This window comes from Streptopelia decaocto (assembly GCF_964273445.1).
Source record: "Streptopelia decaocto genome assembly, chromosome: 2".
Classification (NCBI taxonomy): Eukaryota; Metazoa; Chordata; class Aves; order Columbiformes; family Columbidae; genus Streptopelia; species Streptopelia decaocto.
Genome location: NC_138655.1, coordinates 111,432,487 through 111,449,362, shown reverse-complemented (window position 1 = coordinate 111,449,362; position 16,876 = coordinate 111,432,487). Strand labels below are relative to the sequence as shown.

The following is a 16,876-nucleotide window of genomic DNA, read 5'->3' as shown; positions in this document are numbered from 1 at the left end:
GAACCTTTTTTCTTTTCCAGTACATCCTATGCTGATTTCAAGTCTAACTGTATACTACTGTTTCTCAATTTTGACACAACAGCAAAAGTCACTTTCTTCACTCGCCACCTCTGTCCACGGTTATACACACATCTGAGAATAATAAAACTCTCAACTTTCAATAGGACCAACAGGTTTAATCAAGCTTCCTTGTCCTGCAACTGGAGCAGCACAGTATTTTACTACTGAATATAAGAAGAGTGCAACTGGCCCAGACACACAAGGTACCATGTGGCACAAGTCAAAGATGAGGCCACAAACAGATTTGAAGCTGTTTTCACTCAAACAGTAAATTATGCATTAGCTATAGTTATATCATAAAGTATTATTCTTATAGAATAAGAATATTTAGGAAAAAAAGCACAAAAGATAGAAGGTACAAACAAGATAAGGTATTTATGTAATGTATTTATTCTTCGAACATTTCCCAATAATCTAAAACTTCCATTAATAAATACTGTGAGTACATTTATGTATCACCTCTGTGTATTAAATAGTGCCATCCTTTTTATTTTTTACTTGATTTTTATCACATAACTCCTAGATTTCTGTTTCTTTTTATTAAAAAAAAAAGTCAAGGAAGTGTTCAATTACTGTAAAAATATTCTAATAATCTTGTCAAATATGATTTATTTTTCTTCAGTTACATGTCATACTGACAAAGACATGCCCTCAAAATACCAGTATACAATAATACAAAATAAATAAGAATACTGTGGATGTAGAAAGATTATTTCTTCTTTCTCTGCTTTTGCATTTGGTAGCAAGTTTGACTGTGTTAATGACCAGGTATCTGAAACCCTAGAAAAGTGTGGATTTAACTGTACTAAAATCCAAAATACAACCAAGTCCGTGCACAAGGAAAAAGAATAGGGGAGATTGAACATATGTGATAAGCATTACTCTAAAACCAGCTCTAAATTTCCTGTAAACATAAGAAGATATATGGAAAAATCTCTACATTCTTAAAGGAATTGCGAGAAAAACCCACAAGATAAAACTGTAATTGCTTATTACTTGAATCTTGAGCGATTTCTTACATTCCTTAACTGACCTCTCTTGGTATCTCCACTGTACTTTTGAAAGATAGGCTATTATGAACTAAAAAGGGAGAATTTCCATTAAAAAAATTATCTGGTACTCGCTTACACTAAATTTCTTCAGCAACTACCACTTTTTTTTTTTTTTTTAAATAAATAAAGTATCCATTGTGTAAATCTCTCAAATCCAAAAAGAATAATTGCCCCCTTTTTCTTTCCCTTCCATATTATTAAGCATACTAATTGCCACTAGTCCTAGAATATAACTTCTTGGTACACCACAGTTAGCTTGCCACAATTGAAAACAACACCTATTATTCTCTTCTAGTCTAAGAGTTACTGATAAAGCTTTCCTGTTTTCACCAAAATCAATGAGTTGAAGAAAACTTTCCTGATGGAGTTGCGCATTTGTCGTTTTGGCAAAGAACTGTAATATGCTCAAAAAAGTTCATTTTTCTCTACAAAGACACAAAGGAATATTCATCCTCATTTATCATGCTTATCCAAAACATACTTCAACTAGTATTTCAAGATCAAAATAAGGCTATACTAACAAATTTGTTGATAGCCCTTACGTTTTTTTAAAGATGCAATTCTGTTGTCATTCAGTCCTCTATTGAGGAGGACTATTTTCTTACAGATGAAAGTTTTGTCAGCAGCTCAGCCATGATGGCTCAGTCTCACAGATATATTTATGTATCTAATTATCACTGAAATCACAGCAAATAACAACTTCCAACCTGTCAACTTTTCAAATCTAAAGTTATTAAAAACCAGACTCTCAAAAATAGCCTTGCTTAGTAGCATGCTAAAGTGACTAATTATGGGTAAATGTATATTTGGAAAAGAGGGAAGATGATGTCTGAGAAACACCAAAGAACATCAACAAAGAGAGAAGACAGATATATTCTGACAACAAGGCTGAGTTATTTATCAAGTCAGGAATAAAACCCAATGTAGGGTCACTGTCACGAATGGAGATAGTTTAAAATCAAATCTATACATTTTCCTTCTCCTATGGCTGACAAAGCAAACATCCTAGTTATATTATAAATATTATCATATGTAAAAAGCATCAAGTCTTTCAGGTTTTTGTTGGCAAGAACAGTATTTGCTTAGTATTATTTATGTAGTAATAGGCATCGTAAGAACAAGATATTTAAAAGGAAACTCCTGATAAAATAGTTTTATTCAGTTCCTCTGACTGAAGATTTTTGTTACCAAACACAAACCCCACCAGCTTGCTGCACATCTCTTCCCATCAATGGAGACACCTAATTGTTGCCTGTGCAATTTCCCCTTCACCATGCTATTGAAATTGCCTCTTGCTATAGTAGCAAGAAAGCCAGCAGATCAGTTTTGCTACCCAAAGCAGTTCACAAGTTCATTACTAAAGTAATGAGTGGCATCCTAAAAACCTCTCTGTTTGAACACAGCAGAAAAATGGAGGAGGAAGAAGAAAAGGGAAAACAATCTTCCTTTACTACAAATTTCTGATTATCTCACGTTACACTATAGAGTGCTCGCTAATGGTCAGAGAATTGCTGCTAGTTGGTGCTTCCTCCAGAAATGTACAATTAATGCACTAGACTTAGGCAGACTGGCAGAATCATTTAACACCATGCAAGCAGCAAAATGTAACCGTATCCAGGCAACAAAAGGAGTGTTAGACAGGCAAAGAGATAGGCATTGCCAACAGAACTGAAATAACTGTTACAGAAGACACAACAGCTGACAGCACAGGGCTGGTGTTAAATTAGAACCCATGATAAAGCTTTCCGTATAATTGATAAAATTACGACACAGCAAAGCAAACCTCGAAAGGCGATCCCATCTCAAACCAAGCTTGTCTACAGTGGAGACAGACTGGCAAAGTCTTCTATTTCAACACACAGACAGTATCTAGGCTCTCACTCCTATACTCCTGCTGCTCGCTGTGCTCTATCTCAGTCTTTGTGCACTTTAAAAATCCCAGACATCCTGGTCTGTTGTGGTCGCTAACCTCTTTTTTTCCTCAGACACCCTCTACCAGAGCCCAGAGTATTCAGTAGGCTTCTAGCTTTCTCCTCACTGCCAGCTACCCACTGGATCTTTTGCCCTGGTCTTTCCTCGGGATATTTTCTCTTCCAGCACCGTGACAAACTGACAGTTCAAAAAGCAACTAACACCTCATATCAAAGCCTTTTGTTCTTACTTTGTTGGTCATTTTAAATGGTGAAGGCTCACTTTCAGAGAATAAGATCAAGTATACCTGGGAACCTCTCTCTTTCTTTCCACAATGCCTTCCACTGATCTAGGGCTGCCTATAAGGGCCACATTGCTTTTAATGTTTCCCCAGAATAAGTGCTGTCCAATATAATAAAACCTGACAGGCAGACACGGCTGGCCACACTGCTGCTTGGTTTTCTTCCAGAAGAGCCATCATTCTTGTTTTGCCAGCACTGGTATTCATACGACATCATTCAGATTTTACTGGAGGGCATCAGTCTGGCTCTGCAAAGGTCTGTTCTCACTGGGTGACAGATCGCGATCATTTGTAAACTCCAGAGCTGATGTCTGTAGCTGCACGACTCTATCTTGAGACCTTTGCCTGCTCCAACTCAACTGCCTCTCAGCGTGGAGCAGGAGGTGCTTGGAGGTTGCCTTGCCTGCTGTCTCGAGCATACCAACTCATTCTCAGTCGACCAAATAGCGTGCATTGCCCTTTCCTGTGTGTTTTTCAGAAGGGCAGTCACCTATTAACAACATATTTGGAAATCACCAATCAAATATTTTCAAGAGTATGGTTTAATTACTGCAAGCCGTATTAAAGCCTAACAGGTTAGCCTGACCTGCCCATCCTTTAATGCAAGACTTAACCTCACCTCCTACAAAGTCACTAAAGAGACACATATTAAGCCCCACATATTAAGCATACTTTCACATACTACTGTCCTACTAGTGCTGTTATTGGAGGTGCTGTGAAACAGATTTATTTAGATGTTTAATTATTTGTAAATTCTGATACAAACCAAATAGGCATAGAACAAACCCAAAGTTGCATAAATTTTTCTGTACCCTATCAACATTTCAGACTGACTTGAATGTGATAGTTCCTACTTTAACTTGTTAAAAAAATACAAATGGGAAAACCAATAGTTTGCACAAGTAGTGATTGACCTAAATACTTGCAGGCACAAAATTCAGTTGAAAGACAGCATTTTATCAATAGTTACTATCATGCAGCTGATGCTTGGCAGCCTGCATGACAGAAAACATTAGGTTCAATCCAATACCTAACCAAAAGAAATACTTTTATTTGCAGAAAAGGTTTGCAAGTTTTGCTTCCCCCATGTTACTCTGATAGAAGCTATATGGAACACTAACCCACCGTTCAGGTTATGATCCACCTAGTTCACACTTTGTCTTTTAAAGAATCTTATTCTAACCACTACCAGAGATGTCAAAACAAACCTGAACCCAAAGGAAAAATAAACTACCCCTTCTCCAGTCTTTCATGACTAGAGACTGGTTCAGGCCAGGAAAAAAAAAGTATGCAACAACTACTGTTTAAACACTAAGCAGCATGGAAAAAGCTGTTAATTGTATCCTTCTATATTCTATAAATGAACATAAAGGCTGAAAAAATAGGTTTGACAAAGTTTCATCCTCATCATCTGTTAGTCATACACTGATCAATAAATCTTGTCTTCAATTTGATTTCTTTTTAAAAAATATATTAAAAAATACTGAATATTTTAATCTTCAGGTATTTATCCATTATTACTCTTTTACGATTATGCAGGTCCAAATAAAAACAGTGCATAATGAAGCATTTAGACATTATTTCCCAAAAAAACAATAGTAATAAAAAAGCAGCATTCAATTAACAGTCAAATCTACAAATCACTTTCAAGTGCAATATGGGGAAACCCATATCATCTGCTTTATGGGCTTGGAGATCAGCACACCTGTGGCAGAAAATTAGGATCAGATGCATGAAGCAGTTGTTGATTGTAGCCCATCACAAGGCTAGATTATGTATTGTACAGATTACGTGCTTGCTTTTTCTTGATCAGGTAAATAACAAACCCCTCCTTAAGCATCAAACACGGACTCAAATGCAATTTACAAAAGTCTAAGTTCAAAATATTTGAGAAAGGTTTTTTCCTTTCACCACCCAAGTAACTTTGAAACTCCAAGCAGAACTACTGGAATAGGTTCTAAGGCAGCTTCCATCACAACATTCACAGGGACTATATGCTCAAAGTACAATTTGTTTCATCACCAAAGTTATTAATTTGGTTTCACGCAGTCTTGCAGAATCATGCTGTATAATACACATACTCAGCCATTCAGATCATGATAGGCTTCTGGAAAATGAGGCTGAGAGAAAAGCCAGTGCCCATTTGTTTTAACGCAGCAATATTTGATTATGGATAGCCATTCAGTCTCAGCCATCCAAATTCAATCTACATCACAAATCCATCAGAGCCCTTAGGAGCACACTTTTCAAAACTCCTCTGAATCATCACTTCTGCATACAGTTCTTTTTACTGCCATACATATGGCAAGTCTCAAATATTAGCATACAAATGAGCAAACCGATGGCATGAAAACAGAGACCTGAAATCCTCTCAGAGTTTGCATACTGAGATTCCATTTCCCCAAGAGTTTGCACCATTCTAATTTGGAATGACACAGCCCTCCACCCAGCCACACAATCCCACATCCAGAAAAGCAATTATTTTACTTACTGCACTTAGCTCAAACTGTAAATGAAATTACAGCTTAAGTCCTGACTGCATGTTTGAAGCAGAATCCCTTCTAAGCACCGGTGAAACAAAAACTTTGAGTACTAATATTTGCACCCCACAACATAACCGCTTTTCAAAAATATATTTGAGACTTAAAAGGTATATTTCATTACCAAAATGACTCTATAGCTTCTACAAAGCCATTTCAAAGCAGTGCTTGATCTGCATCATAAACACTACATCAGAACTGGTGGTTTTCCTAGTACTGAGAGTGTGAAATCTTTATTATGAAGAGCAAACCTTCTCTGCAAGGCAATCTCCCTACAGTATGAAACAGAAAAAGATGACAAAATCTGTGTTGTGGGTACACACACCATATATGTAGTGTATAATTAATAAAAGCTTTTGATTATAATAAAAAAATTAGGTACCTCATCAGGATTACAAGCAGCAATTATAACTGACTTCAAAGGAAATAGCATCATAGTAGCATTTCCAAAGCATCTCTTTCAAACTGTTCCAAGAAAGGTAAGAGGTTGAGATTTAGGAGAGAAACTGGACACTCGATTATTAGTATTTGCCAAAATTTATGGTTATTGAATTTCTACAGAAATAAAATAACCTTGATACTTTCGCTTAGGAAGTAGATTATAGACCATTTGCAGAACTACAAGCACGCTCAGACAGTTTAGCCCTTAATATTTAGATAACTACTACATAACATCAAGTCATGATATGGAAATGTCTTTCCTCTGTGAAGCTCTGACCTCAGTTTCAACCTGTGAAGACAGACAAGCTTGACATACTGGTAGAGTTTCACACTTATGCAGATTTGATGATGTCTTGTCTCCTTATTGATTTAAATTTACAGAACATACTGGTTAACCAGTTGAGCAGCAATCAAATCCCATGAAAATAGCATTTACTTTTTCCTTCTGCCCCAAGGAGAACACAGGAAAACAATGGGACAGAAAAAGAGATAACACCATGAAATATGGCCACTGTTTTAAGCGTAGCAGCTTGATACCAAATTTTAAGTACTTGCTTGTGGACTACACAGCTGCAACTTGTGGTTCCAAGCAGTCATAAATGCAAGCCCAGAAAAGGGCACGTTTCCAGTTCCAGTCCTCCTCTAGCATGAGTGCAGTGGTTCCTCCAAGGCAAAGATAACAACTCAGAGGGAAACACTTAAGAGGTTGGATGAAGTTGATTATATCAGCTGAGGTGCCCTGTATTTTAAATAATGCAACTATTGTTGCATTTCCATTACCCCTCTGTACCAAATAAATTATTTTAGTCCATTTAAACACCTACATTCATACTGTAATTCTGCTTGGGTTTTATTTAGGCAGGGGAAGGCACAGCGGGGAGACAACAGACTGGGTGGGGATAGGAGGAAGGTCATTGGAGTCAGCAAAAATCATGCATCTTACAGATTCTGTACTTTCTTTTACTTGACCAGGTAAATAACAAATCCCTTCTCAGGCATCAGACATTCAAATGCAATTTGCCAAAGCCTAAGTTGAAAATGCTTGAGAAAGGTACTTCCCTTTGACCATTAAAGTAACTTTGAGACTCAAAGCAGAAATACTGGAATATAACCTAAGGCAGCTTCCACCATGATATCATTCACAGGGACTGTACTCAAAATGAATCTCATCGCAAAAATAATCCATTTGGTTTCACACAATCGCACTATCTACACGGATTCTGAGACATTCATAACACAGTCCATTTTTTGAAAAATTAGTCTAGGAGAAAATTCTGATCTTCACGAACTACTAGTACAAAAACCCTTAAATCTCAAGAACAACTACTTCAAACTTCGATAGACACGTATAAGAAATTTCTTGATCCTGAAAAATAAACAAGGAATTGACAGAGGAGGTACCAGTACTCTGTGAATTTTAAGTCCATCATTATATTCGTGTAATGCCTTATTTGCATCTTTTTCTGTTGTAACAACGGATAAAAACTTCCTGCTTTTTTAAGAATGCAAATCTGACTTTCACCATTTAGAAGTTACAATCTTCCTTCTCAGAAGCTTTACAATTAGAATATCCCACTCTGTGTTAAAAGTTCAAGTGGGAAAGCTATTTTGTAAAAGCTCAGACCCCTGGACTCCAACCCTATCACATTCAAATCAAGCCACACAAAATCCACTGCTCAAGTATGACCAGAAATTATAACAGTTTTTGCCTTGTGCTATAACATAAAGAGGGAAAAAAAAAAAAACAAACAACAAAACAAAAACACAAAAACACACAAACTATGGAGTATTCAGATCACCTTCCTAAAAAGGTTATTGGAAAGAATGTAAGTGAATATTGTGGCTATTGTCTTAACTAGCTGGAGGTTACAGTCTGAACTGTGACAGAGAACTCATTGGTTTCACTATTTCATCTGGTTTTGTCCTACTTAGCGTATCCTGTATATATGTATTTCTGATTCAGTTGAAACACTACCAAAAGTATCACACAAGTTGGTAACAATTTATATGAAATTAGAGCAGTTATTCTGATTTCTAATTGACAAAACAGCTGAAGTACTGTTAATGTGTAGCCTTCTGCTGGCATTCAGATCAATACTGTCACAGTGCCAAGATTAGTACTACTTTTCTACACTAACCTAAAAATAGTTGCCATGCTTCAGTGAAAGTCTGACTTTTATTTTAAACTTTCCACATCTGCTAGCCCCATATTATCCCTAGTTTTAACCAAGATGAGTAAATATTCCAGTCTATTGTCAAAATAAGAAAGTAGTAAGTTAATGGTCCTTCTGATTTGTAGGAACACTGATATTCCCTATAATAAAAGGTCTGGTGTTAATTGGTCAAAACTGATTCCTTCCTCACCTCTCCTGAATTTTAAACTAAGCAGCTATAAAGAATTAAGAGGGAAAAAAAGAACCTAAACAGGACTAACCCTGTAACATAGAGCAACACAAGTATAAGCATTCATGGAATAAAATATCTGAAAAATATGAAAAGAATACAAGAAGTGATGCTATTTCATCCTTTTCAACTAAGGAGCTGCCCAATACAAGATTCTGCACAGCAGTAAAGCTTATCTGGTATAATTCATGAGCTTTTACCTGTGCTGTTATAGCAACAGTTCACTGCTTCTTTGCAGATTCTATGTCTGCTGAGTTTAGACTACTAAAGGTATCTAATCAGGAACATCAAAATGGACCATGAAGGAAAACTCCATAACTGGAGTGTGGTAAACGGAAAATGTTTACTTTTATTGTGAAACAGTTTATAAAATATTTTGTCCATTGTTTTTCAGTCTATAATTTTTCCTAAGTTTAGAACAGGAGATGAATCCACATTATTCAAATGACTTTTAAGATACGCCATACCAGAGAAGATACAGTACAACATGTGATGGAATACTAATGTGAAGTAGGATATGTCATTAAGCTGCATCATAATCACTTCACTAATACTACACCATCTACAGCCTCATTCACTGCTATTTACTCTTCCTTGTAGCAACAGATAAATTCTGAAACCTTTGCAAATCAAATCCAATGTGATTCTACATAAAAGCATACTGCAATCCCATGCAGTCTATCTCTATTTTTATTCCAAATCACAGTCTAGTTTTCAAGGTTGTTTTGCTGAGGTTCAAAACATAAAGGCTAGAATCAAGAAGAAACAGAAGGCAAACTGCAGGAGAAGAAAGAGAAGGAGCATGAAAAAGTCTTAATGCAAACGAAGAAGGGAAAGAAAAGGTGCAACACCACAGGAATATGCTTCTTCCCTTTGTAAGGCTGAGCACTCCTTCCTCTCCAGAACTTGCTGCAGGAAACCTACTATGTTTACACACACATAAATACATGCATAAAGTGATTTTCTGCCTTAAAACACTGTGCATTTCCCCATGTGTGAAAGGTTAGCAACTGTGCCTTCTTCTTGTATAAAAATATCACTGTGAAGCATTAAGTTGTAATTGAAAACAGGGATCCTATCAATATACTTTCCAAACATGTCACGCCTGTCCCTACTCACTCCCCCTTACACGCCTTGTCATCTTCCTTTCACAAACATAACAATGCACCTCTCCCCTGCTACTCGCTGTGTATATGTACAGTATCACATCCCCACATACTCTCTCCAAAGAGCAAACCTCAACCACTCTTCCTCCTTTGCTGCCCCCTCCACACACATACGCTCCATGAAACACTATCTCTAGATGCAGATGCAACAAACATCATGCACACCACATACATACCACAAAACTATTTTATTTATAAATGCATCTGTGCATGCACATAAAACACCACAGCTACGCATACTTACACATATAAGCAACTGCGACTGTATAGACACAAAATACCATACCCTGTATCTGCTACATACATATAAAAGTACAGATAATCCTTGCAACACCCATAGCATACATGCCTATAAAAATACCCACATACTATGCCACACCCAATCTTCACTATACACACACACAAGCCCATACCCGACAGCAGTATACAAACATAACTACGTACACACGATGCCATGTCATGTCCCTGCACATAATGTCATATCTCTGCTACAACACAAATGAACACATATCCAAAGCCCAAATCATAGCAGATACACATACATACTGACACAGAGGTGTAGTATTACCTTCATGTCCTACTGTACTTTCACTATACACACACATCCCAGGCCACACCCTGGCCTATTGCACATGGATAAATATAGAGCACAGCGCCCACCCCAGCACCCCATGCACCCACACTGTAACACCCCACATCTGCTCTGTGCGCTGACACACACATCAGCTCCATCCCTACTTTACACAGGGGGACGACACACCTCTCGCATGCCCCAGTCGCTTTATGAACCCCTGTACACACGTTACCACCCCTGTGTCACACAGGGGGACAACACACCCCCGGCCCACCCAACACACAGGCAGACCCGCACCATGGCTGCTCCGACGTTACACGGGGAGGCGAGACACCCGTCACACCTCACGCACAGACACAGCCTCCCCCCGTCTGTGCTACAGCGAGGCACAACGCAGCCCCACCTGCTCCGCGCAGACAGACGCCCCCTCTCCTCCCCACCGTTACGGGGGGGACGGCACGGCCCGCCACGGTCCCCCTGCAGCCGCAGCCCGCTCCCCTCGCCGCGCAGGGCCGCCCGCCCAGCCCCACATCCACACCGCCACGCCGCACACACGCCCGTACCCGCGCACCCCCGCCCGCCAAGCGCAGACGTTCCGCCTGCCCCGGCCACCACCCCTCCCCTCGGCGCGACGGGCCCGCCCGCCGCACGGCCCTGCGGCCGCTCCACAGAGCCCGGCCAGCGGCAGCTCCCCTCAGCGGCGCCGGACACCTGCCCGCCCCGCCCCGCCTCACCACCGCTCCCCGCCCTGGGCCCCAAGCGGCCGGGCCAGCCCCCTAACGCCCGGCGGCGGGGGGCGGCGGGGCGGGCCGGGCCGGGCCGGGCCGCGGGCTCACCATGGCAGAGGCGCCACGGCGAGGCCGGTTGTCCTGGCGACGGGGAGCCCCGAGGAGGACGCCAGGTGCACAGCCCCCGCGCCCGCCAGCCGCCGCCGCTGCCAGAGCTGGGTCGGGGCGGTGCCGCCGCCGGCTTCACGTGACCGGCACCGCCCCTGCGCGGTGGGGCCGGGCCCGGGCGCCCCGCCCCGCTCGGCTGCCGGCCCCGCCCTCTCTCCTCAGGTGGCGCCGTGAGGGGCGGCCGTGACGCGGCGGCCAGGGCCGTTCATGCCCGGGGCTGCCGGGCGCCGGCCTCGGGCATACTGGTCTGGCGGTGGTCCGGGAGCGTCCCGAGCTCGTTAGCTCGGTGAAGGAGGGCTGTCGCCCTGGCGCGGCCGCTCCCGCGGCTCTCATGCAGCCGCCTTTCCTGCCGGTGGGACGGCACCAGTGTCCCTCACCGGCCGGCCCCGGGGGCTCAGGGGAGCTTGTGTGTGCGGGAGGGCCAGTGCAGCTGCCAGGGGGCACCGATCCCGGCTGCGTGCTCTCCTCAAGGTCTGCCGGGCGTTGCTGGTGCAGGCGCAGCTGCCTCCTGCCCCTCCAAGTTGCAGCTTTGGCACAGTGACCGCTGGCGACATGTTCAGTCCCAGATGCTGCGTCGTAAACTGGAGGGGCTGCGACCTGAGCGCGCAGTCGCCACTGTGGCAACCACCTGGGTAGATAGCTGGAGATGACAGCATCCTAAATTGCTACGGAAAAATCCACAAAAGCTCGCCTGCCGGAGAGCCAAGCGCTTTAAACCGGATGCGTGCTGTCAGTGTTTGCTTCTGCAAACGCTGCGTAAAGCTGCTGTCAAAGCCAAGTACAATATTGTTAATAGCGCACTTGCAGGTTACATCTGTTCAGCAGTCACGGTACCACATGCAAAACCGAGGAGATGGGAAAAATTGGGAAGGAAAAATTATCCCAGCAGGTATTGTTTTCTGTTGATTCAGTCCTTCAGATTTCTAAGAAATGTAAGTGGCCGTTGTAGAATAACAGGAGTCTGCTGTTTGGAATGGGCTGAGTTCATTCCTTTAAGGAATTAAACATTCTGGTTTGATTAACAGTAAAAAATAGTTTCTTACAAAAGTGTCCTTTCTCAGAACCCACACGGAAATAGTTGGTACACGCACATACCATTTGTTGACACGTCTCTGAATCTGCTGTCTTGTACTCTCCAGATTTTGGAGAATGACCTGGTTCATTCAGTTGGTCTGGTTTGTATAGTAGGGAAGAAAGCCTCAGAAATGTGAAATATGTATAAACAATTTAGACATGTTCAGCTGAATTGCAGAAGGCCCAGACTAGCAGTTCCTAAATTCTATTGGTTCACATTAAAATAAAAAAAAAATTGCCCCCTCTTTTTTTAAGTTCAATGCAAATCTCTGGACTGTATTACAAAGGTAGTGACAGGTTTTCCTATCACTACAGTAAGAATCAATAAATTTAGGGAGCTAGAATCAGCTGGAGTTGCAGCAACCTGAAGAAAAAGGAAAAAAACCCCACCTGGTTTTGCAAAAAAAAGGGCCATTGCAAAATAATAACTGTGCTCAATGAAGAGGAGTTCAGGATAATTAACCCGATTGGGATCTGTTTGTACAAGGGAGGCGAGACAGGAGAAAAATGTGCAGGTAGGCTCTCTGTGGTCTAATATCAGCTCTCATTTGATTGAAAACAGTCTGAAGGAGTTGAACACTACAGAATACATTTGAATCAATATTTTATGTATAAAAATACCATAGGAAAGCAAGTTCCTTGTTTCATCCCCCAAGAACGAGAAGATAGCCATCTCTTTCTCACCTGTGTTCTTGTTTAGGATGTGACAGACCAAAATCCCTGTCTTTGGATCGGGACCAGCTAATGATATTATAACGCCGCACTACTGACTTTCTGGACTCCTTTTTGTCTGTGTTATGGTATCGCTTGAAAATTCAAGAAAGCCTTACTCAGCCATCTAGATTGGCTTGAGTTTTGTCAAATAAGCAATTAGTTGTGGAAATGAGACTTCAAAAATACATGTACAGAAATGTATACATCCTCATCTGTCTTCTCCATTTCTTGTCTGTGGAATGTCTTGGTATACATATCTGAAGTGTTATGAGAATATATCTATGTTTAGTGTCCTGTTTTCAACCAATCCACAGCAGTATTCTGTGCTGAAAAATTTTTCTTCCAAAAATTCCCAGCTGGCTTTAATTTTAGCATTATTTAAAAATCATTAGGTTTTCAGATAACACCTTTGCACTGGTCATTTTAGAATGACCAATTAAGTAGGTTATTACTGATGACTTTTTATATTTTTTAAGCTGCAGAGCTATGTTCAACAGCTTGACCTTTTAACTTGCCTCTCTGAAGTTCCTCCTAATTGTCCTAGACTTTTGTTGAATGCTGACCCAATTCCCTCCTTACTTACCTTTTTACTGAACTTAAAAGAAATGAAAACCAGCTTAAATACTTGTCAGAGAAAATGAACAAGTGCCACCCACGAGAGGTTAGTAGTATGATTCTGGATGTCTTTGTTCTTGCTAAACAGCAGCTTGAGGGCCTCTGGGCTGTTAGGTCCCACAGCCAAGAAGAGACTTGCAGATTCCAGAAAGCCATCGCAGAGACCTGAGTAGCCCAATCTCGCAAAAGGAGCTTTGTTTCTGGATTTCACCTATTCATGCTTTCCCCAGCTTCATTCTATAACCAGGGGGATTTCCCCATGAATGTTGTTACTGAGTGATGCCAGGCTGCAGTAAGTGATCTTTTTCAGTGCTGGAGAACACTTGCCATGCAGTAGGTTCCTCTACAATGGTTCTTTGATTGCTGAACTCCCTAGAGTCTAGAGTTGGTATTCTTAGCAGTGGGCATGTGCTTATAAATCTACATGTAATTTTTTCCCAGGAATTTTCCTTGCTGGCTGAAGGAATTTAGTTTGAAACAGGATAGTTGCTAGACTTTTCCTTCCCTTTTCCCCACCTCTCTTTATATAAGCTGAATTAAAGTACATCCCAGAGAACAGGCACAATACATTTAGGATGCTACAGTTGCCAGCTGTTTATTCCAGCTCTCGCTTCCACAGCATAGCAGAGGCTCATGAAGCTTACTTGGTGGTGCTTCAACCTAACTTGCACCTAGACTGACGAAGAGCTCTCTTAGGGTCTCATTAACACAGCTCAGCTGTGAAGGACTTTGACTACAAATGTATAGGAAAATGGTTGCAGGTGGTTAACTTTTTAAACTGCTACACTGGATCTGAAGGAGCTCATCTTTCCTTAAATGATTGTGACAAGAAGGTCCACAGCTGCTAATTGCCATTATGAGTAAAAAATCATCAAGGGAGTATATGTTGTTTCTAGGTTGCTTTTTTAGTATGCTCTGCATGTTCACAATAAGGCATAGATAGGTGATGTTTTGCTGTCTGATGCAGTTTTTCATGTACTACCCTGTAAGAAATGATAGATCAAGACTTCCCAAACTGTTTTTCTTCTCTGAGTATGGTGCCAGCACAGGCTAGCTTTGTGCCAGGCTTTATACTTCAGTGGTGCAGATGCCTTTTCAAAATTTGCTTTTATACCACCAGTAGTGCACATAACCATAGGCTGGGGATATCCTGCTCTTCCCCAATAATTTGTGGGCATCCCAACCAGTGACCTGACAAAGTGACACAACACATCCTCAGCCACATCATTCCTGGATGGTGAGAAGCGTGCGTTTTGCTGCCAGGCAGGGCGTCCATTCCGAGGGACCTTGGCAAGCTGCAGAAATGGGCTGACGGGAATCTCAGGAGACTTAGCAAAGGCAAACACAAAGTCTTGCATCTAGGGTGCAGGAACTCCCCGCAACAGGAGCACTAGAGTGTTTGGGGGCTGCAGCTTATGCCAGGCAAGGAGAAACCATGTTTGTTTAGAGAAGTATAAGACCAGATGGGATCTAATTGCAGTGTTCACAGAATCGCAGAATGTTAAGGATTGGAAGGGATCTCAAAAGATCATCCAGTCCAATCCCCCTGCTGGAGCAGGAACACCTAGATGAGGTCACACAGGAAGGTGTCCAGGTGGGTTTTGAATGTCTGCAGAGAAGGAGACTCCACAACCTCCCTGGGCAGCCTGTTCCAGTGCTCTGTCACCCTCACCATGAAGAAGTTTCTTCTCAAATTTAAATGGAACCTCCTGTGTTCCATTTTATACCCCTTGCCCCTTTTTTATCACTGGTTGTCACTGAGAAGAGCCTGGCTCCATCCTCGTGACACTCACCCTTTACATATTTAGAAACATGAATAAGGTCACCCCTCAGTCTCCTCCAAGCTAAAGAGACCCAGCTCCTTCAGCCTTTCCCCATAAGGGATGTGCTCCACTCCCTTAATCATCTTTGTTGCCCTGCGCTGGACTCTCTCCAGCAGTTCCCTGTCCTTCTTGAACTGAGGGGCCCAGAACTGGACACAATATTCCAGATGTGGTCTCACCAGAGCGGAGTAGAGGGGGAGAAGAACCTCTCTCGACCTACTAACCACCCCCCTTCTAATACACCCCAGGATGCCATTGGCCTTCCTGGCCACAAGGGCACAGTGCTGGCTCATGGTCATCCTGCTGTCCACCAGGACCCCCAGGTCCCTTTCCCCTGCACTGTTCTCCAACAGGTTGTTTCCCAACTTATACTGGAACCTGGGGTTGTTCCTGCCCAGATGTAAGACTCTACACTTGCCCTTGTTATATTTCATTAAATTTTTCCCCTCCCAACTCTCCAGCCTGTCCAGGTCTCACTGGATGGCAGCACAGCCTTCTAGTGTGTCAGCCACTCCTCCCAGCTTGGTGTCATCAGCAAACTTGCTGACAGTGCACTTTATCCAAGTTACTGATGAATATATTGAATAGTGCTGGTCCTAGTACTGACCCTTGAGGGACTCCACTAGATACAGGCCTTCAACTAGATTCTGCCCCATTGACCACAAGTCTCTGGCTTCTTTCCTTCAGCCAGTTCCTACACACCTGCTACTGAAAAGGGGGGTTGCAGAGAAGAAGCAGCCAGACTCCCCTTGAAGCTACCTTGTGAAGACCTAGAGGCTATGGTCACAAGTTGCAACAGGGAAATTCTGATTGGATATAAGGAGAAAATTCATGGCAATGAGAGTGGCTGAGCAGTAGAACAGAGCCCAGAGAGACAACAGAGTCTCCAGTGTTGGAGATTTTAAAAACATAGCTGGACAAGACCATGGGCAACCTGCTCTAACTTGAAGTTAGCTCTGCTTTGAGCAGAAAGTTGGTCTAGGTGATCTTTGGAAGTCACTTCCAAGTTTTATTATTCTGTCAGTTCCAAGGTGTAAAATTGTTTGACAAAATATTTCAAAGGAAGCCACAGGAAGTGCAGAAGAGCAGACCTCCTTCAAGCTCAGAAAGCAGGGAATATATGCAAGTCTGGAGATGCCCGAGCAGTTGAGTGGACATAGACTGTCATGTCTGTGCAGTCAGTCCAGTGTTTCTCAGAAGTCACCAACTCCTGTGCATTTGTGGGTATGTCCCATGTCATCGTAATGCATGGCAGCCTAGTTGTAGGCCCTGTACTGTGACTCTGTGCTGCCATGCATCAGGATGT

The 16,876-nt window shown here is 42.1% G+C and overlaps 1 protein-coding gene across 1 annotated transcript in view; it reads right to left on the bottom strand.

Moving 5' to 3' along the window:
• FBXL2 (F-box and leucine rich repeat protein 2) overlaps nucleotides 1–11,414 on the bottom strand; it is a 49,382-nt gene extending 37,968 nt beyond the window's left edge. Inside the window, exon 1 of the mRNA XM_082044298.1 lies at nucleotides 11,285–11,414. Coding sequence (XP_081900424.1) covers nucleotides 11,285–11,287 — 3 coding nt within the window. The 5' untranslated portion in view covers nucleotides 11,288–11,414. The remainder of the gene's footprint in view (nucleotides 1–11,284) is intronic.
• Between the last annotated feature and the right edge of the window lie 5,462 nt (nucleotides 11,415–16,876).